The sequence below is a fragment of the Natator depressus genome, chromosome 7, assembly GCF_965152275.1.
Source record: "Natator depressus isolate rNatDep1 chromosome 7, rNatDep2.hap1, whole genome shotgun sequence".
In the NCBI taxonomy this organism is placed as follows: domain Eukaryota; kingdom Metazoa; phylum Chordata; order Testudines; family Cheloniidae; genus Natator; species Natator depressus.
This window is the reverse complement of record NC_134240.1, coordinates 95,189,302-95,213,600: the sequence shown is the minus strand read 5'-3', so window position 1 is coordinate 95,213,600 and position 24,299 is coordinate 95,189,302. Positions and strand designations below refer to the sequence as shown.

At 40.0% G+C, this 24,299-nt stretch overlaps 1 protein-coding gene and 1 pseudogene across 1 annotated transcript in view; both read left to right on the top strand.

Annotated features, from left to right (window-relative positions):
- ADGRA1 (adhesion G protein-coupled receptor A1) overlaps positions 1-24,299 on the top strand; it is a 468,757-nt gene that overhangs the window by 65,130 nt on the left and 379,328 nt on the right. The window contains exon 2 of the mRNA XM_074959108.1: positions 6,375-6,446. Coding sequence (XP_074815209.1) covers positions 6,375-6,446 — 72 coding nt within the window. The remainder of the gene's footprint in view (positions 1-6,374; positions 6,447-24,299) is intronic.
- On the top strand, positions 12,955-13,114 carry LOC141991762 (U2 spliceosomal RNA; annotated as a pseudogene).

Below are 24,299 nucleotides of genomic sequence, written 5' to 3'. Positions count from 1 at the left end.
CCAAAACAGGCAGTTTAGAGCTGTAGCTCTTGGAAATGTCAGATCAACAGCCTTCCTGAAGGTTCAGTTCGTTCACTGATTACTGTTCAATGTGTACCTCAAAGACCTGTGAGCTACACTCTCTCTCAAGTTTATCTATGCCGACGACATCTGCTGCAGCTACCAAGCTCAGTCCTTCTCAGAAATTAAGGCCTTGAATGGTGATATGGAGCTCATGGCAGACTATTATAGTTGATGGCGTCTGCAGCTGAGCTCTTCCATGATAGTTCCTAGTGTATTTCATCTGCATAATGCAAATACAAGCCACGAGTTAAACATTTTCCTCAGTGGCCAACACCTTCAGCATGATCCAAATCTGGTTTACCTCAATGTGACATTGGATAGGTCATTAATGTATTGCAACCACTTGAGGAAGATGAGAGCCGAAGTCAACACTCCGAACAACTTCCTCATAAAATTGGCTGGTTCAACCTGGGGTGTGAGTGCCTGGACACTTAGAATATCAGCCCTTGCACTCTGCTATTCAACAGCAGATTATTATGCTTCTGTCTTCTGTCTGCGTTGCTCATCTCACACAAGGCTGGTAAATGTAGAGCTTAACAAAGCTATGAGTATTGTTACTATGACTTTAGCCATGGCAATGGAGTTGCTTGTATTGATACTTAATGACATAACACCACCCCACATTCACTGTGAGAAGGCCTCTGTTGTGCTGCTGGCCAAGATCTGTGAGAATAGCAACCTGCCTTTGTATGCAGAACTCTTCAACCACCGACCAGTTCGCTTGTTTTCTAGATGCCTTTTATGGTCATTTATGGCACCACAAGACATGACGGTGGAATCTGCTTGACACAGTGAGTGATCAGTGATGATAGTCATTGATCACTCTTTCATCATCTGTCAATCAGGTTTTGATCTACCAAGGCCCCTGTGGTCATCTCTGAACCGATTTTGAACAGGACAGGGCAGCTGTGTGGCCAGTCTCTTTAAATGGGATTTTTCTAATGACCTGTGATGCAGCTGCTGTCAACTTCAGACTATGTAGCATATCTTTGAGTGCCCACTGACTTATTTTGATGGTGGGCTAGTGGCTCTCCACCTGGCTTATGATGATGCCATCAAATGACTGAGCTCAATGTGCATATGTAGATATACTGTATATTCCACCGGAATGAATTGTTGCCTTGAAAGCCCATGTTTCCTGAGTGTCAGGGTAATTCCACTCATTTTGTAGCTGCTACTTTGTTAGAGTCAGAGACTCTCAGTTAAAGAGATGGAAAGGTGCAGTCTGATCTCTCTACTCCTTCACCAAATCCTATCAGACTAACACCTTTGCCTCAGCATGGGTCTTTGTATCAGAGTGCTGAGAACAGTTGTCTCTGAGTGAAGGACTACCTGACACATTCCTCTATACTTCCGTAGCACAAAATCTATGCAGATACTAAATCTTTACCCGCAAATAAAATTCCATTATCTCAAGATCTACCACTATCAAAGACTCTCCATGATCTTGTCACTCATTTTATTTTCTTTAACCTACCATTGGTTATTGATTTAATGTTTAGGCTCTTATACTGCCAGACCAAGGACTATTTTAAAACTTTTTTAAAAAATGGAGTTTCATTGAACTTAGTATCCAAAAAACTAGCACAGCTTATGCAAACTCCTGCTGAGTCTGTCCAGAGCAAGCACCAAAAACCTCTACTCCTGCAACCACACACTGCTCCCCAGAGCTGTCTCCTTTGGCCTCCTCATTAGACCTCCACTCTTTAAAGGGACAGGGTGCAGGTAGATATAACCCTGGCATTCCCTTATGAGTGCTAGAGCTACTCTTTATATTTTGACCTTATGATTTAGGGGTGTTTTTATATTAATATAATTGATATGCGTCCCCATCATAACTTCCCCTCTTCCTAATTGTGGTGGAATCTTTGTCTGGGTAAAACATTTAAAAGTCCTATTCCATATCAAGAGGCCTAAAATCCTTAGTACTAAAATATCTGATTGGTTTAGTGTTTCAGATAGTATGTGTCTGTCACTGACCCACGAATGCTGGATCAATACACATGAATATTACTTACAGGTAACTTTTGGGAAAAAAAGTTGGAAAGCTGGAAAGTATCTTTTTTGGATGTAGAGGGTAAATGCAGATAGGGCGACAGAGCAAATTTGCCAGGAAACTATTTAGAAAAAGCAAAACATTTAAACACAAACTCTTTTGGAAGTGGCACTTGAAGAAATAAAAGGTTCTAAATGTTAGTCTCATTTGAATAAAAAATTCAAAATGTGAGGCTCCTAGCACACAGCTGGAACCTGATAATTACTTTAATATAGCAAGTAGGCAGCTTTTTTAGCAATATGTGTTTTATCACTGAAATCAACTAACACATCTGAAAAGATAGGACAAGTGAAAATGCTGAGAACAGTAGATAGTAAGTGTGAAATATTTAACATGTAGTGTTCTGCTGTGGTTTATAAGGAGGAAAAAAAAACCCTCAAGTTTAAGGTTAATGTTCTCTTATCAAAATAATCCCAAGTGCATCAGTTTCTGATGTTATAAAAACACAGCATATGTTACAACTGCCGATTATAATTAAGTAGGTACATAAAACCAAGAATCCAATAGATAACTACATTAAAAAAGATGCTTCTTTGTGTTTTTTTATTTTTCTACATCACTTCTAGACCCTGTCTCTATTTACAAACATAATACTGCATTTGGCTAGAAGCAGGCTAGAAGCATATTTACAAAAAAACCAAAGGGGGTGCAGAAAATATAGCATGAATAGCATTCTTCTACTCACACGTGGTAGATCTTCCATTCTTTCAGGTGCTTTGGTAAAGAAAAGAATGTACTGCGGTTTTCAGAAGAAATTGAACTTTTAGTAGAGACATCAGGCCAGGCTTCTGTTACATGGAAGGGCTTATTATTTAACCTTTTTCATTTAAAAGTCCTCTTCCATATCAAGATACTCAACAATGTGGCCACATGACTCTCTTTCCTATCCCCACAGTGAATATCCTTAGAAAAGAAGACTGAGTTAAGTATGTAATATGTAGCAATATTCTACAATACAATATAATGTAACTTAAATTTTGACAGTGCTGAAGTTCATACTATTTTACTATTCATACTATATACTGTTCATATTAGAACAGTCTAGCTAGGCTTTGATTATAAGGAAACCATTTTCATCTGCCCTATCTGAATGTTACACTTTTCTGAAGCCATGACTTATTAATAATCCACCCAGAAAAGTTTTTGCATTTTTGGCTTGAATTGCATATTTTAACTATACCTAATTAAGTAAGTATTTGCTGTCTTTACATTATCATGTTTATAAAACCTTCTTGGCAGTTGACATAAACAAGATGAGGCACTAAAGAAAAATTAACTGTTGGAAACGTAGTCACTATGTGAAGGTCTGAATACAGTTTAAGGTTAAATTTAGAAACGCAAAATTAATTAGTTCTAATTTTTAAACTTTTTTGGGGGGGGTTTACATTGGTTACATGAATGATCTTTTAAAAATGAAAAATTTTGAAGACTAAAAGAATCATGTTTAAGAGAAAATAAAACAGGCAAACATAGTGACTGGATGTGCCCACATTGCTCAATGTTTAACTTAAACCAACCATGTTTTATTAGCATCATGAAAATATTTTTCTTCACTACGTTCCCCTCCAAGGAGATTGCCTTATGCAGATAATTTAATATTGGATTGTATCTATGCTATTAGGACAAACCAGAAGCAAATCCAGGTGGTGGACAATATGAAGCACACATTATATTGACAAATGGAGCTATCAGCAGTTAAATCTTATCTCTATATCCAGAATATAATTATTAGAAAACTGGAAAAACCAAATGATATATACATATAAGGGCAAATATCTGAAGACAGGAATGCATGTATCATACCTAAGTGAGATGGTAGTTCTAAGGTACACAGATCTTTGTAAATCTGGGTCATACTGAACAGTCCAAGTGTAATATTTATACTCTCTGCCACTACAATATACCTCAAAATACGATCTCTTCATAACACAATATATAGCCAAATGACACAATATATAATACAAAGTAGAATTTCACGTTTTGAGCCTCCAAAACCAAGCCAATTTTAACTTGGGGGGGCTTCATTTTCCATGGGGTGATTCAAACTCTGCCTGGTCTCAGAAGTTTAGATCAATAAAAGGGAAGGAAAGAATTAAAAAACACCAAAAAACCCCCCAAAACCTAAAAGAGCAGAAAAATTCTACAGCATGTGGGTCAAATATTCAGTTTAAATGCTCAATTTTAAAATTATTTAACCAATATGCATCAAATATGGCTACCTTAGATGTTCAGGAGATTATAAAACAAAATCAGAACAAACACTAGCCCTATTTTGACTTTGACCTTTATGACCTTATATTTATCCCACAATCCTATAACAGAGCACATGCTTAATCTGTGGTGTTTATTTGCTAATGTTGCTTAGGTTATGTTTAAGACTTCGTGTTATACTGTGGAAGAGAGTTAATGTGTTGTGCATAGTATGTTTCCTGACCTGATGGAGATCTTGTGACTGTCAGTGGAAGTGTTCTCTGAGGATGTAAGGGTACAGATAAGGATTGTTGCATACCTAAGGACTTCCTTGCTTTTAAGGATTTGAGTTTGGGGGGGGGGGCAAGTGTCACAGTTAACCAGCCTTTATTCCTTTTAAACTAACTTCTTGTTTATGGAATCTATTTAAATGAGAGATGCACTGCACTGATGCATATTTCTGATGTGTTCCTTATTTTGAGGAATGTCACTCAATATAGACCTAAAGTTATACACTGGTCACAAATCGGGTGTCCCCTCATTTTTATTGTTGAAAATTATTTACATTAGTCTAAAAAAAATCATGAAACTCATCAAGAGTTATTTACGCAACAGGATTGAGTTCCACTGCATATTAAGTTTTCCTGCGTGGATAATTATTTTTGTGTCCCTCATTTTGGGAGTTTGTCACACACTGTGTTCCACATTTGGGCCTTGGCAAGTTGAGAGGTTATGTCTATGCAATATATGGTGGTGTGCAACATCTAAATGTTTTATATTAATATTTTATTGATTTACCCCTTGAAAAAATCAGGGATGGGGTGAAGGGTGGGGGGAAGGTAAAGGAATGGAAAGGGAGGGAAAGGAAAGCAAGAAAGGGGGGTGGGGAGGGGAAAGGAGAGTGACATCTTGGTGTCCATCCACTAGGCATCGATCAAAAATTTCTAAAAAGTCAGACCAAATCTTTTCTAATTTGTCTGCGGTCCCCCTTCTCCGAAATTTTACCCACTCTTTAGCTGCCAGATCAGCCAAGTCACTGGACCAAGCTCCTGCCCCTGGAAGCAGTCTGCTCTTCAGTCTAAGCAATATGAGTTGTTTGGCTACAAGCACTGCGACAGAGAACCAAGCTTTCCATAAATTGGAGGGTATTCAAGGTGATGGGATAGATTCCAAAACACAGTTCTTGACATAATTTTTAAGGAAGTATTCATTATCCTATTAATCGTCCTGCATGCTTCTAGGCAAAAAGTTTGTATCCTGGGACAATCCCAACATATGTGAGCCAGTATGGCTCTGAGACACCGATATCTCCAGCAGCAGTTTGTTCTGGCAAGACCTCTGCACTATTGAAATAAGCGTTCATTATATTTTAATTATGGTAGGAAATACTAGGAGATAGGTTTAAAACAACATGCTATATGAAAGGAAAAAAGAAAATCTTTGATAAACATGGAAAGGTTTTGTTCTGCTGCTTTTAGAAAAGTAGGTTTGAATCTCCTGCAAAACCCAGAACTGTGTGGGGAGGTACTTCTCTCTAGCTCCAGTTCAGTGTGATAGGGAGCAGGTTATTTCTGTTAGGTGTATGGATCTGACATATACTAGTCATTGACAATGGGGAGATGGGGGAAGAGTTCATCACTGTTTGTAGCAGGTCCCAAGTAATTCCACTATTGTCCTGTGGCCTGGAGGAAGAGGTTTCTTCATTTCCCCACACCCTCACCCACACACCCAGCTTGTTGACTTATGCAAGCATAAAAATTAACGTTCACCAGCTGTTCATCAAATGTGTGCTGTGCAGATGTCTATTAAATTCACAGTTTTCACACGGCACCACGCTGCACTTGTTGACTTACTTGCTTGTTAAACAGGAGAATGTTGGAGATGTAACTTTCTACTTGTGAAAATGATAATCTTTATTTTATTTACTGCTAAAAAAGAAAATGCAAATGAAGCAGAGAATTTTGTGATTGGTATTTTACAGCGACATCATTTACTGTAATTACATGTTCTTAATCAGCGAAATTATCATGATCTGTTAACCAGATTCTTTTATGACTTTTTGCAGAATTCTGAGTAACAACAAGATCTTATGGTTAAAGAATGGCTCTTTCTTTGGACTGAGATCCCTGGAGAGACTGTGAGTAACTGATCAGCCTCTGTTCACTTTCCATTCAAAAATGTTTCTCATATTTGAAATGTAAAACAAACAGATAATAAAATTCAGAAGTTCTTGGATGTATATCAGAACGGGCTTTCTGGGCAATCATCAAGTTAATAAACAAGAGAAATGAGTGAACTGGGATCGAGATGAAAAACGCAGGAAAGCACTGCCATTAATTTGGAACTAAAATAAACATGAAGCGAAAGGTTTGTATTGCACTGCATACCTAATCAAAGTGAAGACTGGCATATGTAATGGTAATGTACCTGATATATAGCCTGGATTATTTAACTTTCTAGTTCCCAACACTTCCTTCTATTTTGAATAATTTCCTGTGCAAAGACATTGGGCAGCATTTATTTCTTGAGTGGGACACGAAATTGGTAAAGCTCCATTACAGAGTATTTGTAACTCACAGATTTTTAAAAAGAAAGATGCATTGCTTACTCTGTGTTATTTATTCAGGAGTACCCAAATGAGTTTAGAAAAAGAATCTAAGAACCTCCTGTGAATAAATCAGCAATAAAATAGTTCTTCTCTGAGTGCTGGTCTCTGTGTATGCCATTGTGGGGAATGCATGTGCACTATGAGCCTGAGATCAGAATTTTTTAGCAGTGTCTGTTGGCTGTGTCTTTGCCATTTGCCCCTTTGCTCTCCAAGCAAAGGGCATCAGGGGCAGTGTGGACCAACTGCTGCTCCAGTTCCATGTTACCGCTGCATGATCTGAGATGGAACTATTCCATTGTTCCCAAAGCTTCTCCTTTTTGAAACAGTAAATATTGTAAATATATCATTTTAAATCACTTAAATAGTTTCCATTAGTTTAGTATAGTATTAGTGTTAGTTACAGTAGAACCTCAGAGTTATGGACACCTTGGGAATGGAGGTTGTCCGTAACTCTGAAATGTTTGTAACTCTGAACAAAGTACAGTTAGGGCTCCAGATCCAGCAGCTGACACTCCAGGGCAGGCTTCAGCAACAGCTGAGCTCCCTCCTCGGCACCGGCAGCTTCCTTGCAGGCAGCTTCTTTCCCTGGGTCAGACTGAGTTTGCCAACTTCCCCCTTCCCGACCTTTCTCTCTCTCTCTGTGTGTGTGTGTGTGTGTGTGTGTGAGAGAGAGAGAGAAAACAGCACCTCCCTCTCCCAGTTGGCAGAGGGGGGTGAAAACAGTGTGTCTCCCTCCCAGTGTGTGTGTGGGGGTGAGGGGTGAAAACGGTGCACATTGTGTCTGCCGTGGGAATGGGGTGGGGACAGGCAACCCAGATGTGCCTACATTTAAGATGTAATACAGTCACAGTACAGTGTTTGCTTTTTTGTTGTTGCCTCTGCTGCTGCTTAATTGAATATTTCCGGTTTCACATGGTGTCCGCTTGACTGGTCAGTCTGTAACTCTGGTGTTTATATCTGGAGAAGCCCACATTGTCTCCAGGTGCAACACCTACCACTCCTTTCCCAGCTGAACTAAACAGGCATGGGAAGACAGACTCAAGAAATGCTTTATGGAATGTGCTCTAAGGCCACAGTCTGACCCAAGTCTTCTCTTCTTCAGTTTGAAAGTCGCCTGGCCCACTTTTTCCATACTTGGCAGGGCATCACAACAGACAGATGGAGACTTGATATAGTATAATCAGGCTAAACTGAATTCCTCTCTCTTCCTCCTCCAAACCTTGCTTCCCTGTCCCTGTTCAGGGATCCCTCTGACAAGAGGAGACTTGCCCAAGTAGTAGTCTCCCTCCTCATTCAAGGAGCCTTAGAACCAATACCTCAACAACACAGAGGGAAGAGGTTCTACTCAAATTTCTTCCTCAGATCAAAGGATCTAAGACAATGCAGTATATTTATTTGTAAGCTGAGATTGAGAATGCTTCCTTTGGCTTCTATCATCCTGTCATTGTCCAGAGGGGATTGGTTTATGGCTCCAGGTATCAAACATCTTGCCATGCAACTGAGAGCCCACAGCTGCAAATGTGCTCCTGTCTACCCCTCCAGGGTAACAGTGTCTTATGCTTATGTAACCTCATTTGGGAGATGGTCTTCACTGTCCACAGGCTGGCTTTGCTCAGACAGTATAAACAAACTAATCTCCCTCTGTCAAGAAGTGAGGGCCTCCCTGACTTGGTGGGAGAACAAGGACCAACAGAGTTCTGTTCACTCTGACTTTACCATAGAAGTCTCTCATCACAGATGCCTCCGTTTTTGGTAAGGATGCCCACCTGGTTGAACATTCAGCACAAGGCATATAGTCGGTGAAAGAAGCCACAATGCCCATAAACCAACTTGAATTCAGAGTGATCTGGGAGGCTTCCAAATAGTTTCTCCCCATCATAAGGTCTCACCACATTCTAGTGATGTGGGCCAACGTTGCCAGGCTATTCTATGTAAACTAACAGGAACGAGCGAAATTCACCCCTCTACAAAAGCTGTATAACTCTGGAATTGGTATATTTGACATCAGATAATTCTGTCAGCCGTGCACATACTGAAAGTACCCAAGACCCAGGCAGACAACCTCAGCAGTTGCTTCTCTCAGGACCACAAGTGAAAGCTTCATGACTCAGCAGACCGTATTCCATCTTTGGGGCTCCTTGTCCTGCAACCTCTTAGCATCCTACAAGAACAAAAAGTGTACGAATTACTGCTCTGGGGGACTTTGGGTCAGAACTTCATGGGAGATGTGCTTCTGGTCCCTGGTCAGAGCAACTAATGTATGCCTTTCCCCCCCATTCCCTTATTACCTCGAGTCTTGAAGAAAATCTGGCAGGCCAAAACATGGGTCATACTGATAGCTCCCATTCGGCCCAGGCAATTCTGGTTTCCTAGCCTCCTTCAGTTGTCAGCTCATCTGCATGTCACCTTCCAGAACCTGTTGATGCAGCACAAAGACAGAATCAAGCATTCCAATCAAGACTCACTGCACTTGACCACTTTGTATTTGGATGGGCATCCACCTAGAGACTGCGTGCCCAGGAGATGTCCAGTCTATTCTCAACAATAATAGAAGGGAGTCTACTAAACAATTGTTGTGCAGCCCAGTGGAAATGATTTTCCATCAGGGCTCATAACCACTACACTTATCCAGAAGAATCAGACATCTCTGCTATCCTGATCTGCCGCCTTCCCTAAAGTCTTCAGGACACACTTTCAACTCAGTGCATGTTCATTTGGCGGCTATCCACACCTGCCGTCCCCCCATTGATGACTACTCCAATTTTGTCCATCCGATAAGGATCCACTTCCTTGAAGGCTTACTTTGGCTTTTTCCTCCTGTACGCAAGCCAACTTCAATGTGGGATCTTAATCTTGTCCTAGTGGCCCTCACGAAAACTCAGTTTGAACCATTGGCGTCCTGCTCACTGTTGTTTAAGATGTGTGGTCCCTGTCTGTATTCCACTACCTGCCCTCTTTTCCATCTACTTCAGCGCATGACTTTATTGGCCATAGAGAAGGAACTGGAGAGGTGGTCAGTCTGCACCACCCCTTATGCCCTTGGTTTGGAGCATGAGGAGACAAAAGGCATAGGTATGGAACAGTAGCCACTGCTGAAAAAATTTCCAATCTCAGGTGCATATGCATACTCCACAGTGGAATACAAATGGGGACCAGCGCATCTTGAAGTACTTGGGTTACAGAACAGGTAAATAATCCCACTTTGTATAGTGAAATAAGAGAGTTTTGTTTTCTGTTCATATTTAGATAAACCACTTGAAAATAATCTACAGAGTTAGAAATTAGTCTAGCGTGTTATTTTTTTCAATATCTGTGGGCAACTAATTTTGCCAGGGTATCTAAATTGGGTAAGAATAAATGTCTGTCTAAAAATATCCAGTGTACTTTCCACTGAAATTATCTTTCACAGCCCCTCCTAAAAATAACTGCAATAAGGAGTTGCTGTCAAAAAGTAGCTGCTTGTATTCATCCTCAGAGCTGCATTTCAGTGATGTATGGATAATGTTTTTATATGCAATCTCTACAGAGTTTTTTAGGATTGTTCAGAATAATAAATGCTATATAAAATCTCATTTATCAGTATTTACAGTTGAAATTGGCATGAATAATGTTGTTAACATTTAAGATTTGTTATAGTTATGTGTTAAGGTGAGTCACTGAGGTACTTAAACATGTGAGTAATCCAACTCTTGTCAGTGGGACTACTCAAGTCCTTAAATGTAGGCATTTGCTAAAGTACCCTCACCTGGCCCTGGACCAGGGCCTAACTTAGGAAACTAATATATGCCAAAACATATAAACGCTTTGCTATACATCATTAGAGCTAATAAATACTTTTAATATTGTTAGTTTTAATTATTATGGGTTAAATGAGGAATAGCTGTGATGTATAAATGAGCACTTGCTTAGCTCTCTAAACTATACCAAATCACTGCATTGGTATAGAAAGAACCAAAGTGTGAAATTCTTTCAGAAAAACTTGATTGCTGCTTTCCCCCCCCCCAACCCCTAGAATTACAGAAATAGTGGATGAAGGGAAAGCAGTAAACCGAATATATTTGGATTTTAATAAGCATTCATGGGATATGAGGAAAGGTCCTCTCAGGGATTGGTAACTGGTTAAAAGATATGAAACCAAAGGGTAGGAATAAATGGTCAGTTTTCAGAATGGAGAGAGGTAAATAGTGGTGTCCTCTGGGGTCTGTACTGGGCCCACTCCTATTCAACATATTTATAAACGATCTGGAAAAAGGGGTAAACAGTGAAGTGGCAAAATTTGCAGATGATACAAAACTACTCAAGATAGCTAAGTCCCAGGCAGACTGTGAAGAGTTACAAAAGGATCTCTCAAAACTGGGTGACTGGGCAACAAAATGGAAGATATAATTCACTGTCGATAAATGAAAAATAATGCACATTGGAAAATATAATCCCAACTATACATATAAAATGATGGGGTCTAAATTACCTGTTACTATTCAAGAAAGAGATCTTGGAGTCATTGTGGATAGTTCTCTGAAAACATCCACTCAATGTGCAGCGGCAGTTTAAAAAAAAAAAAAAGCAAACAGAATGTTGGGAATTGTTAAGAAAGGGACAGATAATAAGACAGAAAATATTATATTGCCTGTATATAAATCCATGGTATGCCCACACCTTGAATACTGCATGCAGATGTGGGTGCTCCATCTCAAAAAAGATATATTGGAATTGGAAAAGGTTCAGAAAAGAGCAACAAAAATGATTAGGGGTATGGAATGGCTGCCATATGAGGAGAGATTAATAAGACTGGGACTTTTCAGCTTGGAAAAGAGACGACTAAGGGGGGATATGATTAAGGTGTGGAGAAAGTAAATAAGGAAGTGTTATTTACTCCTTCTCATAACAGAAGAACTAGGGCTCACCAAATGAAATTAATAGGCAGTACGTTTAAAACAAACAAAAGGAAGTATTTTTCACACAACCTGTGGAACTCCTTGCTTGAGGATGTTATGAAGGTCAAGACTATAACAGGGTTCAAAAAGAACTAGATATATTCATGGAGGATAGGTCCATCAATGGCTATTAGCCAGGATGGGCAGGGATGGTGTCCCTGCCCATCCCTGCTCTGGGAATGAGCAATAAGGAATGGATCACTAGATGATTATCCGTTCTGTTCATTCCCTCTGGGGCACCAGGCATTGGCCACTGTCAGAAGACAGGATACTAGGCTAGATGGACCTTTGGTCTAACCCAGTATGGCAATTATGTTCTTATTTAAAACATCTTATATTTTGAAATCTTACACTTACAGCTTCCCCAGAAAGAATCTGAAAAATTGGATGAGTTTGGAAATTAGAAACAAAAATGATTGAGCCAAATATATTGATTATGAAGAGAGAATAAGAACTAAATGTATTGCTTTGCTAAGAGACTACTAAGATCTTTAGTGGTTTAAAGTGTTTATCAGAGGCAAAGCGGGCCAGTGGGGAAGGTGCTGGAGTGGGAGTTAGAGCCATTCTTAAAACTATACAGTAAGCCAATGGGCAGTCACTTAAGCCTAGTCCACACAGAAAACATATATTGGCGTAGGTCAGTCAGGGCTGTGGAGAAACCCCCACCTGTCTGTCAGCTTTGTGGCTATGCCTGGCTCACGGGACAGCTCAAGGTGTCCGACACCATCGGGTGATCCAGAGACATCTACATGGAGCACATCACGGGACACTGTCAGTACTAGGATGAGTAAACGAGACTGCCGGTCAGGGAAATAACCCACTTCCTCCCCTGATGAACCAAGGGTCACACCACACCCATGTACCGATTCGCTACACCAAGACTGACTTGGACTCTAAATACATTCTGTGGGTGGCATACCCGAGATCACTTATTCACTGACTCTTTAAAAACTCCCACACCCCAATCTGGGTCTGTGCTGGTTATGTACTATGTATGTATCTTGTGAAGCTTGTAACCAGTACTTGTAATCTTTCATAACTCAAGCCTGACCCCAGATGTATAGTACCTTCCTTCTTAACTTGTGTAAATTTGATTTTAAACATTCACTTCAATCAATTTTTTAGATCTGTTCTGATCAGTTTAGTATCAGATCTGTCTCTGTGAAAACTTTATATTAACTGGGTGTTTGAAATAGGAGCTTGTTCCATCTACTGCACGCATTAACCTGGTATTGCAGAACTGTCAAGAACAGTGCATCTCCCCTGGTGAGAACTTTTTTTATAATACTCACTCCTGCCTTGAGTGCAGTGGACTGGACTAGATGACGTCTCGAAGTCCCTTCTAGTTCTATGATTCTTTGATTCTATGACATAACTATGCTGACATAACCCCCAGCATAAGTGCAACTACGTCTAGAGAAGAGGGTTTCTGTCTACTTATCAAACGTTGTTTGAGGAAGTGATTCACTACATTGACAGTAAACTCCCTTCTGTTGGTGAGAGAGTAGGCTGCATCTACTCTCAGGACTATGCCGACACAGGTATGTCAGTATAGCCTCTGTAGTGTAGACATACCCTCAACCTCTTTAAGCATCAGTTACCTCATCTGCAAATTGGGGATGATTTCCCTCCTTCATAAGGTGCTTTGAAATAAAGGTGAAAAGTGTTCTATAAGAGCTAGGTATATTTTTTTTATTTGGAATTTGTAAACACAAAGGAAAGGGGGAATTATTTAAAAAAAACATTTTTGTAAGATCTGTTATAGCTTGATACATTTAAATTTCTCTGATTTCTGCTCTGATCCAGCATGCTGTACTTCAACACTCTACGGGCACTCTGATCTCTAGGTCCCTAGGGATTGAAAGGGACTTTAATTGCAATGCTGAAGGACCCTGTCAGGTGCTGGGATATCTGAGAGCCACTCGACTTCCTTAGACAAATTGTCCTGAAACAGCAACGGGGAATAAAGGTTCCCATTGAATGTAGTATGAAAAACAGACAAAATCATTTGATGTCAGAGGTCGGAGAGGAAAAGGCTTCTACTTTAGGAAGTAGGAAGGACTTGGGAAGGGGAAAGGAAATGTGTTTGAGAACATTAATTATGGAGTTGTTTTAAGTGTGAACAATGTTATTTTTTTAAATAAGATAACCACCAAGATCTGGGCATATCTCACTTAATCATTTACGTGTCATTGAGGGGGGCCTCAGGCACTGGTGCATCTCAGTCCCTCTTAGTTTGTGCCCCACATGATAACCTCCCATCTTCCGTGAGCTATAATACTTTGGTCAAATTTTGGCTATTGGGTTTAGCGTGCAGGTGCTGGGTTGTGTTGGAAGCCTTTGATATATAACAAGTCAAATTGGTGATCCCTTCTACTTTTAATTTCTATGATTTTGTGACTGGTTTCTAGTACTAGTTGAGATGCCTTACTTTCACATGTGCTGACAATCTCTTTCCGCTAAAATAGTCCATGTATGAAAAATATTAGTACAGATGCTTAAAATAGACTGAGACATTCTTTGATGTCTCCAAATTGCTCTAAAATAAGTTACTCTAGCTAATCTATGCTGTGCTCATTATCATGGCATCTGAGCACCTAATTGACTGATTTTTAAAATTTTGCTATCACATCCCAGTATGTCAGCTTGAAGCACTACAGTGGAGCAATAATTGCATATATACTGCCTTTTTTTCTTTTCAGATTATTTTGAGGTGGAACAGAAATGTCGGTGTGCTAAAAGAATAAAGTCTAAAACTGATGAAACATTTCCAAGATAATGAAACAGATTAATGGCTTTCTGTTGCAACTATATACCAAAAGTAAAATATATCAGTTAATTTTCCATTAGTAAACTATTACTTGAAAAAAAGCCCTATTGATGAAAAAGTAAAGGGCAATTAAACTATTATTATTCATAGCCAAAGTGTGATTCCTGTCATCTGATTTTCTAAATTCCCTAATTAACAATGTATTGCAGAGAAACCCATCTCCAACAACTACACTGCTTAAAGGGCAGCATGGCTTTCAATAGCAAGAATGGCTGCTCTGGGAGCCCATCATTTCCCTCACTCCACTGAATTGAGTGAGTAGCTTGTGGGGGAGGGGGCAGATCTCTGCTCCACTCACACTGGTGGCAGAGGGCACACACCCACCCACCCCCACTCCAACCAGAACCCAGTATAGGGTAATTCCTACATGCACACTCTCCCAGTTAAGTCAGGAATGGGCCTCTTTATGTTGAAAAATTGTTTTGACTTCTTTAAACTGCTAAAGCATTTCTGTTATTTGGAGCAGTGACTTTAAGTTTGGCAGGGAGAATAGTGATTCCTGAGGTCAGAGACATTTAAATCTGCCCAGAGTTGGCTAAATTATAAGCTGTGGAAAATTGCTATTTGCACTTGTCCAGACATTTTCTGCTGCTTAATTTTCTGAACATTCCAACTGTACTATCATAGAGTCATGGGACTGGAAGGGACCTTGAGAGGTCATGCATGATCCTAGGCCCCACTGAGATTTCTGAATTGTTCTGAAGTAGCCACACAGAACTGAATCTCTGTATGAGACACAGACAAAATGAATCTTACTCCTGCCACTTTCCTCTAGCAAAATACTATTAGGCCTATGGGAGCAGGTACTAGCACAGAAGACAAAAGATTGTGAGTTCTGATCTCCCCTCTTCCACAAAGTGGTTATTAATTTTGTGCCATGGATCACCTTATTATTGAACAAGACCTTATCCCTACCCTAGGGGGCATGCAAGTATCTTCATACTCTTCTCCCTGTCCGTCACCAGGCTGCCTGCATCCTTCTCCATTTTACAGGAGTAACTAAAAGTTTGCACCAGCTCACTCTTGCAGACTTTGGGCTTGACCCCAGACTTGTAATATGCCAAACTCAAGTCTTAGCCATGATACACCTCAGAGAAAATCTGCCAAATCTGTGCGCTTGGGTATGCTGTCTGTAAATCTGCTACTCTTGCATATGTTATGCACTGTGTAGTGAGTTATGTTTTTATCGTCTAATGGCTAGTCCACAGTGGTTAACAGCCTACTGCTGCTGTTAGCTAATAGTTACTCCTGTAGCTCAAGTCATTAGGTGTCTTTGGGGAAGTGGTAAATATCCTACATTTCTAGCCTTACAGATGATTTATGCAGAGGGATTTTACAAATGTGCCTCCTGAGGAGAACTTTGGCAGACTTCAGATGCTCAGAAGGAGCCCTCACTAAGTTCAGATATTTACTGACTGGTCTGTTGCTGCTATCTAACTAAACTACTCTTTTAGTTCAAGCAGCAGAAGTCTTGCTACAGGTTTAAAGGTCCTAGATTTAAACCCTGCTGATGCAGGATATTACAGTTGCACATAATGGCATTTTTTAAAATTTACTTTTCTGTTAAACAATGTTTAAAATGCCTAGGAAGTTCCATATCAACCCCCTGCCCACCCACCCCCCAAAAAACCCATATTAAGTTAACAATGTTAAGTGTCCAAACTCAAACACTTGAAAGTTGTGTCCTGACAGGATTAAGATTACCCATATAACCCTAATTCTGCCCCCTGGTGCACTATGATATACCTTTTGTTCTCCCGTTGAGGAAAACAGCTGGGAATGTTGTGGATTGTAGCCGGATTCCTTTAGTGGTTAATAATTGGGTATTGATTGTCAATTGATATTAATTTATTGAACTGGGGGTAACAGGGTTTTTGTCCCAGAATCAGGCTCCACAGAATTAAAACTAACAAGTTCTGTATTTTGCAGGGTTATCCTGAGGGGTGTGGCAAAGACACTTGCACTGAAGGCAAAGCAAAGCCCCTTAGCTACTTTTAGTTAAACAATCAGTAAAGACAAGAAAACTCCTAACCTCATAAATAAATAGCAGTGATATAGCATTAGGGATATCTTTGATGTCATCCTCTGCATATGCTCATCTACTTATATACTCATACCCTTCCTTGAGGACCTGGAGGTGAGAGACAAAGCCCTGTCCCTGGTCCAGACGCCCAATGCCCAAAGGTCAATGGTAGATAATAACAACGAAGAGCTGAAGGGTCAGTGATGGAAAGTTGGCCCCTGCTGCGTGGTGGCTTGGCCTATTTATAGGGCTTGGGTAGTATCACGAATATTCATTCAGATGCCCAGCCTCCCATGTCCAAATCTAACTTCCTCAGCCTTGTAATATTGGTGTGCCCTTATCAACTAAAGTTTAATATATTAATGACTTTTAGCTTATTATCATATTCATCATCATAGCTAAAGCAAGTTTATGGTTAAACATCTGCCAATGCTTCTAACCTAAAATATCCAAACCCAATATCAGTTCATTGTTCCTGCAGTTGCCTGGTATCGTTCTGTACCAAGCCACTCTCTTGAGCAAGCTATTCCCAGTTCCCCAAAATCTAAAGTAACTGTCAGACCATTTTATATATGCTAAGCGTCATAGGCCCACTTTACTCATGCATGTCTGCTTAAGCCAATGTTTTACGGGATACAGACCTGATAAATAAAAGGCTAATCTAGCTCTATGGGATAGAAGATGCCATCTGTATAGAGCAAGAAATCACTTGGGATATACCAGTAGTGTTTTTTTATAGCAGCCATAAGATCCTAGGACAAATTGAGCTATTATCCACATGAACAGTGAGGTCACTGAAGGCAGTAAGCCTTGGTGACTCCAGTGCCAGAACGGAATAGAAGTCTGTCTAATGTAGAAGGGAGCTCTGAAGTGCAATGGAGTGATCTGTACATTATGGCTATTCTCAAATTAATCCAACCCTAACATTCACAAATATACGCTCAAATTAATCCATCCTCGGAGCCAGACAACCTCTTGATGATGACAATGCTTATTCCCTCCGCCCTGGGCTCATGTTACATATGATATGTATGTAGAGAAAGAAGCTAACCAGAGGACCAACTGACTCATATACTAAATCTCACATAAGCGGGAACCTCACCTATTTTTAAATCTTTATTAGGCGCTCACATTGCATTGCATTAATCAGGATACAGCTTCCAGTCTGCCAAAATCACATGCTCCAAAAATGAAACCCCAGGCAAAAGCAGTGGGAGAGAAATTGGAGCACTGAGGTTTCTGCTGTCTCGTCTTCCTATGCTTGTCACAACAGGAATTGAACCTCAGAAATGTCATGCATGTTCTCAGCTCACAGCACTTTCTGAGTTTCTAGGCACCCGTGAGGCAATGCATCAGTGCAACAGTGCCCCTTCTGGCCAAGTGTCGTGCAGCCCCGGGGCTCACACGGCCTAGTGGGGCTGTCAGTCTATTCCTGGTGCCCAGGAGTCTGAAAACCTTTCTTCACTCCCAAATCCATCAGGGTTAGTAGGGGAACCCAGGCCCTCCCACTCTACTGGGTTCAGCTCAGGGCCCTTGAGCTAGATAAGCAGGACCCGGTTCTTTGATTCTGACAGTGCCCTGAGCTCCTTACTACCTGCCCCTTGGGCCTCTGCAGGCTCTCCAGTCTGTCGGTCAGTTCATACCCTACTGGGCTGTTGTCTCTGGGCGGCACTTCAGTAGCTTGCTGGCAGGAGCTTCTTTTTCCAGCCTGCTCACGCCTCTGGTAGCCACCCCACAGCTCCATCCTTCAGTTTCCCAGTCCTTTTATCCTCCTAGCTCCTGTGAGGCTGCCCATCAGTAGTGACCCGCCGTGCCTGTGTTAACCCTTTGGTTGCTGGACCAGTGTGGGATACATACACCACATGACAGCACCCAAGAAAGCAATTTCACAATGCGCTGGCAAATCTGTCTCTTAACTTTTCTCAAATGAATCTAGAAGCTGAAATAATTTCTAGTAAAATGCCCATTGTCAGATTAAGGTTGACTCTACCTTTTAAATTATTAATCATGTAGAAGGACTCTTAAAGCAGTGTTGTTTAAATGTATGAGTCTTGTTGTATTTGAATTCCCTTAGTAATTACATTTTGTTTCTGCATACTTCTCATGAAGTTGTTTGCCTTGTAAATATTAGAGCTATAAAGTTTTCAATATTCACATTTCTTTACATTCTGTTATTGCTCTGATATGTAGGCAAGTAACACATATTTAGCACCTAGCCAACCCTGCTAAGGAAAATGCAGTTTTGGGAAGGTACAGTTGCTTCACTAAGAAATATTAGATGCAAAGCTAAAATATTTTGTGAAGATTGTAACAGGACAACATAAATTATGGAGTTTATGAAATATTGACATTTGGGACACTTTGGAAGATGCTGATTTTTGAAGGTGCGGATATTGTATGAACTGTATTCCCGTAAAATATGTGAACAGTGAGTCACAAGGGTGCTCTATAGAGATGGCAATTCACTGTCTCTCCAGACTAAGAATTACTGCCTGTCACTAGGTTAAATAACAAATTTGTTATGACATCTGGATCATAATCAATTGCTTCTGTGCCACTGTGCATGCTATGTAGTGCTATCTGGGGGTATTAACAAAAAGATTTTGTCACTTGAATGCTATTGGAGGGGTAAAAACTTTCTGCAAACTTGCATTTTTGTCCTTGTTTGAATTACAATCCTTGACTACTCCAACAGCTTGGACTAAAAATCAAGGGACAAATACGAATCTAAGTGGAAACTTACTAGAAATCCTCTTTTTGAGAGGGTAGGGGGTGGGGGATGTTATTTAAAAATAGTACAACTTTGACAGACTTAAACTATAGTTAACATGTGCCAAAACCGCCAGATCAGAGTTTGCAGCTTGAAAAGATCTTTGTGTTGCACCGAATGTCAACTGCTTGACACTTGGACAGAAATTGACAGATTTCAATATGGATTTTGAAACCTCCGGCTCAGGAGTGATCAGGCCTGGGTTTTGTATTGTTTCCCAGCTCTAATTCACTTTTCACATTAATGTTTGTGTCCTTGAGAGAGAGATGTTGGACTGCACAGGACAGGGCTTATCACAGATCTCTCACATGGCCCAGCTGCAATACAGATGTCAAATAGGTTTCTGAAATTGCAGAACAGTCATGCAATCCTATGGGGAGTAGATCTCAGCAGTACAGAAACTCTCATTTAATAAATTGACAATTTATAAGATCTGAATAACTGAAAATATAAAACTTTTATAATTAAACCATAAATTGAAACTCCAGATTTAGCTGTTTCTGAGTTAAGTACAGCAGCAACAACCAGAGCTACTGCTATTGTGCTTGTTGTCGACCAGTAGGCCAGCACAGATCATTTTCACCAAATTATTAATTATTTTATCATCGTAGCATCCAAATGCCACAGTCAGGACTGAGTTATTGTGTCAGGTGCAGCACAACATAGCTCTTGCTCAAAAGAGCTTAAAGTCTAATTAAGAACAAGATGCAATTACTGAATATTGTTGGCAGTGCATGCTGTTGAGTTTCTTCATATTTCAGAAAGTCCCTGTAACCTGCAAGGACCACTTTTCCTGGGAAATGTCATAGAGAATAGCAGAGCATGGTGTTCCAGGGAAGAGGGGGATGGAGGCTGTGTGGCCCTGTATCTCTAAAATCTTGGCTCCATGGAGTGTGTCTTGTACTGCACATCTGACCAGGCACCTCTGCTTACTGCATCTTTGTGAAAACAACGAGGAGTCCTTGTGGCACCTTAGAGACCAACACATTTATTTTGGCATAAGCTTTTGTGGGCTATAACCCGCTTCATCAGATGCATGGAGTGGAAAATATAGTACTCCATGCATCTGATGAAGCAGGTTATAGCCCACAAAAGCTTATGCCAAATAAATTTGTTAGTCTCTAGGTGCCACAAGGACTCCTCAGTCTGTATCAGCAAAAACAATAACACAGCTACCCCTCTGAAACCTGCATCTTTGTAGTTAGGGTGCTAGCTATGGAGAAATCCCATTGTAGTTAAAATACATCAGCAGTCCTTAGCTACTGTTAAAGGTATTACATAAAGCTGTACAGTTTCATCATAATTGAAATCTGTGACTACATAATTTATTATAAAATCAAAATGGTAGTGAACACTCTCAAATTTGTATGGCCCAGAAGGCTCAGGAAGATAGGCACGTTAACTAATTAGGCCATAGAAGAATCACATTCTTGTTTTGCACTTGGAATCTTCTCAGCCTAGTTGAAAGGATAAGCTGTTAAAGGTTTACATTTCCATGTGCTTCTAGAACATACTATTTTTATTATCTTCTCTCTCTTTAGACATCCAAAAATAGGAGTGGAATGGTAACTTTTGGTTGAAACCTAAAACTTCTGAGGCTTGACAAAATGCCTGAAAAGTTTAAATCCGAGCTTGTGGCTGTGGCCCCTTTGCTTTGGGGAGTTAGAAATCTTGGATGTCTGACACGTAAAGATAAAATTTCATGATCTTTCATGTGAAGATAGCCCTGGAAACATAAACTAATAGCTAATAAAAGCAATCATGAGAGGTGAAAATAACAAACATCTGGGATGTACTTGTGCAGCAGGAGACTTCAAGACCCCACTCCTGTTTACACACACACACACTTTTCACTTAGAACAAGTCGGTTAAGCTTCGGGGTATCTCAAAGAATCATGTTAACCCTCCCCAGACAGCCATGTGTAGAGTTATGATAATGTCATACGGGTGTTATTTGAAGGGTACTGCAAAAAATTGTTCTATAGTCCTGCCCCCAAAATGCTAACTCAGCTCCTATGTAAATCAGTAATTCATGTTGGAACTACACCAGTTTAGCTTTCCTTGCAGTCTTTCAGTTAGTCTTCCCTCTTCTCCGGTTTGTTATAGATTGATGACATTAGCTGCCTGCAAACAATATTAGTTGTTCAGCACAGCTATAAGGTGGAAAGCGTCAGGTCACTTTATTGTTCTTCTGTGTGTTAAAAGAGCTCAGTTCAAAAAGCGTAATAATTAGGCTTTTTAGTTCAAGCTAATAATTGCCTGTGCTACCCCTATAATTCTGTATATTGGTTGCTCCTGTATGTTGGCCAACCAGTCTAGCATTTTACATTCAATCTGTAATCCACATGAATCAGGATAGTCACCTATGTAAACAGATTGTAATTTTGTTACAAAAACTTCTAATTCCAATGTGTTGGTCTGGTCACAATTAGGCAGTAACAATTTGGAAAACCATTGAGATAGTCAGAGAGGGAAGAGTAGGAGAAATATGAAGGAAGAGAAAATTTTACATGTTTTCAAACAGCTAAATTCTTCTCGCCACTTCTTTCCACATTCTTGATAGGTTTAACAATAGAATACATGGATGTAGCTATTCACTACAACTCCTCTAGTTTTAGCTAACTATTCTAACAAAGGGGGTTTTTGTTGCAAAATATCCCCAAAATAAAATCAATTTTAATAAACAATCAACATTTTTCTAATTGTTTTCTGGAAACGTCCAAGAATACTGGTGAAATTTGAAGCACATTTTTCTTTAATTTTTTTGTCAGGACAGTTCGTTGCATTTGGTTACAAGTCACATTGTGCTGTTTTGGTTTGTGATTGGTTGGGTCTGTTCCATGTAGTAAGGAGGGTTAGGAATATCCATTTGGAATCAGTTTCTCAGAGGGAGAGTCTCTACTTTATGTTCTCTCTCTGAGCTAGCCAGAAAATAAAACATGTCAGGGAATGGCTTTGTGTCCTGACCCAGGTTCTGTGTGTATTTTTCCCTCCCTTAAATCTTCCCATTCTGAAATCCTGGATGGTGGTGTTGCCTGACCTCCCTGCCTAAACAGTGGAATAGAGACCTATCTACCCATTGGAGAGTACAGTCCATGCTGGTGTTTATATGACCTAGTAGATCCCTATGCCACTTCTGAGTGTGGAATAGGGTAACCAGACAACAAGTGTGAAAAATCGGGACAGGGGTGGGGTGTAATAGCCTATGTAAGAAAAAGACCCCAAAATCAGGACTGTCCCTATAAAATTGGGACATCTGGTCACCCTAGTGTGGAACAAGAGAGCATAAACAACCCTGGTCACTTAAGTCCTCTTTGGATATTGGCTTTGTATTGAATATATATACACACCATCAATGGTAAGCATTAAAGTCAAAAATTGAAATGTTAGAAAACCTTGAAAAGCTGAAGTTAAGGTTGCATGTGCCACATTAAATTTAGCACCTCATGAACATCCATTTTAAAGGACTGCCACCTCATGCACATCCACTGTAGATATTGGAAAAGAATCAGGGAAGCCAGAGAAGAGAGAAAGCAGAAGAGAAGGCAGCAGAGAGATTAAGAGTGAGGATAAAGAAGAGCCCCTTAAGTCTAGCTAGGAGAAGGCCATTTGTGACCTGGATTGGGGTAGTTTCTGAAGAATTATCAGCACAAAATCTTGAATGTGAGGCTCAAGGGGAGTTGTAGCCTGTCTGGACTAGTGATTTAGAGATGAAAGGCTTTATATCTTATTACTAAAACAATGTAGTGAGGTTCATTTAAAGAAAAATATTTAAATGAATATGTTTAAATACTAACCTTTATGTATCTATCAATGAGGATTGTAGCTTTTAAATGAATAGTTGTAAAATTAATGAAGTGCATGACAGAATTTAAAATCTTTATTTTTTCCCCCATTGAAACATTGTAGAAGATTGTAGTGCCATATAATTCTGATGACATAATCAGTCTTAGATTGGCCAGATTGATACAAGTCTGTCAAGTTTCAATGAGGTACAAAGATTACCTCTGGTAACACAGAAAGGTCATCAGAATACTGTTAGCACCTTGCTGCCTTTCAATGTAATATCTTCAGCTTATGAATTGACTGTGCCCAAAGTACACAACGCTTCTCTAGCACTTCAGGAACATTGCAGTTCTCTTTTTTGTGATTTGTGGAAAGTGCAGCTAAATATTTCAATTAATAAAATTAAGTGGCAATAGTATTCAATAGGAGATTTCCACTGTTACCTTAAGGAACCAAATAATTTTGTCTGATACAGTATATAAATTGCACACTGCCTATTCATGATTGTGAACTTCACCGTGTTTATTCATGAATAAATTGTTGTTACCACACGATCCTGTAAGATTTCACAAAGGCAGCGAAAATCTTGAGACGTGTTACAACAAGAAAAATATATTTTTATAGCCATTGTGACTCATGTTTAACAGGTATTAATTAATATCTGCAGATTTATCAATTGTATTTCAATCATAAAAATGCTTTTGTGAAAAGAGATTTACATGTGGTGTAAGAACAGGTTAAGGACTATTTAGAAAAGCTGGACATGCACAAGTCCATGGGTCCAGATCTAATGCATCCAAGGGTGCTGAGGGAGTTGGCTGATGCGATTGCAGAGCCATTGGCCATTTTCTTTGAAAATTCGTGGTGGTTGGGGGAGGTCCCGGACGATTGGAAAAAGGCAAATATAGTGCCCATATTTTAAAAAGGGAAGAAAGAGAACCCAGGGAACTACAGACCGGTCAACCTTACTTCAGTCCCCGGCAAAATCATGGAGCTGGTCCTCAAGGAATCCATTTTGAAGCACTTGGAGGAGAGGAAG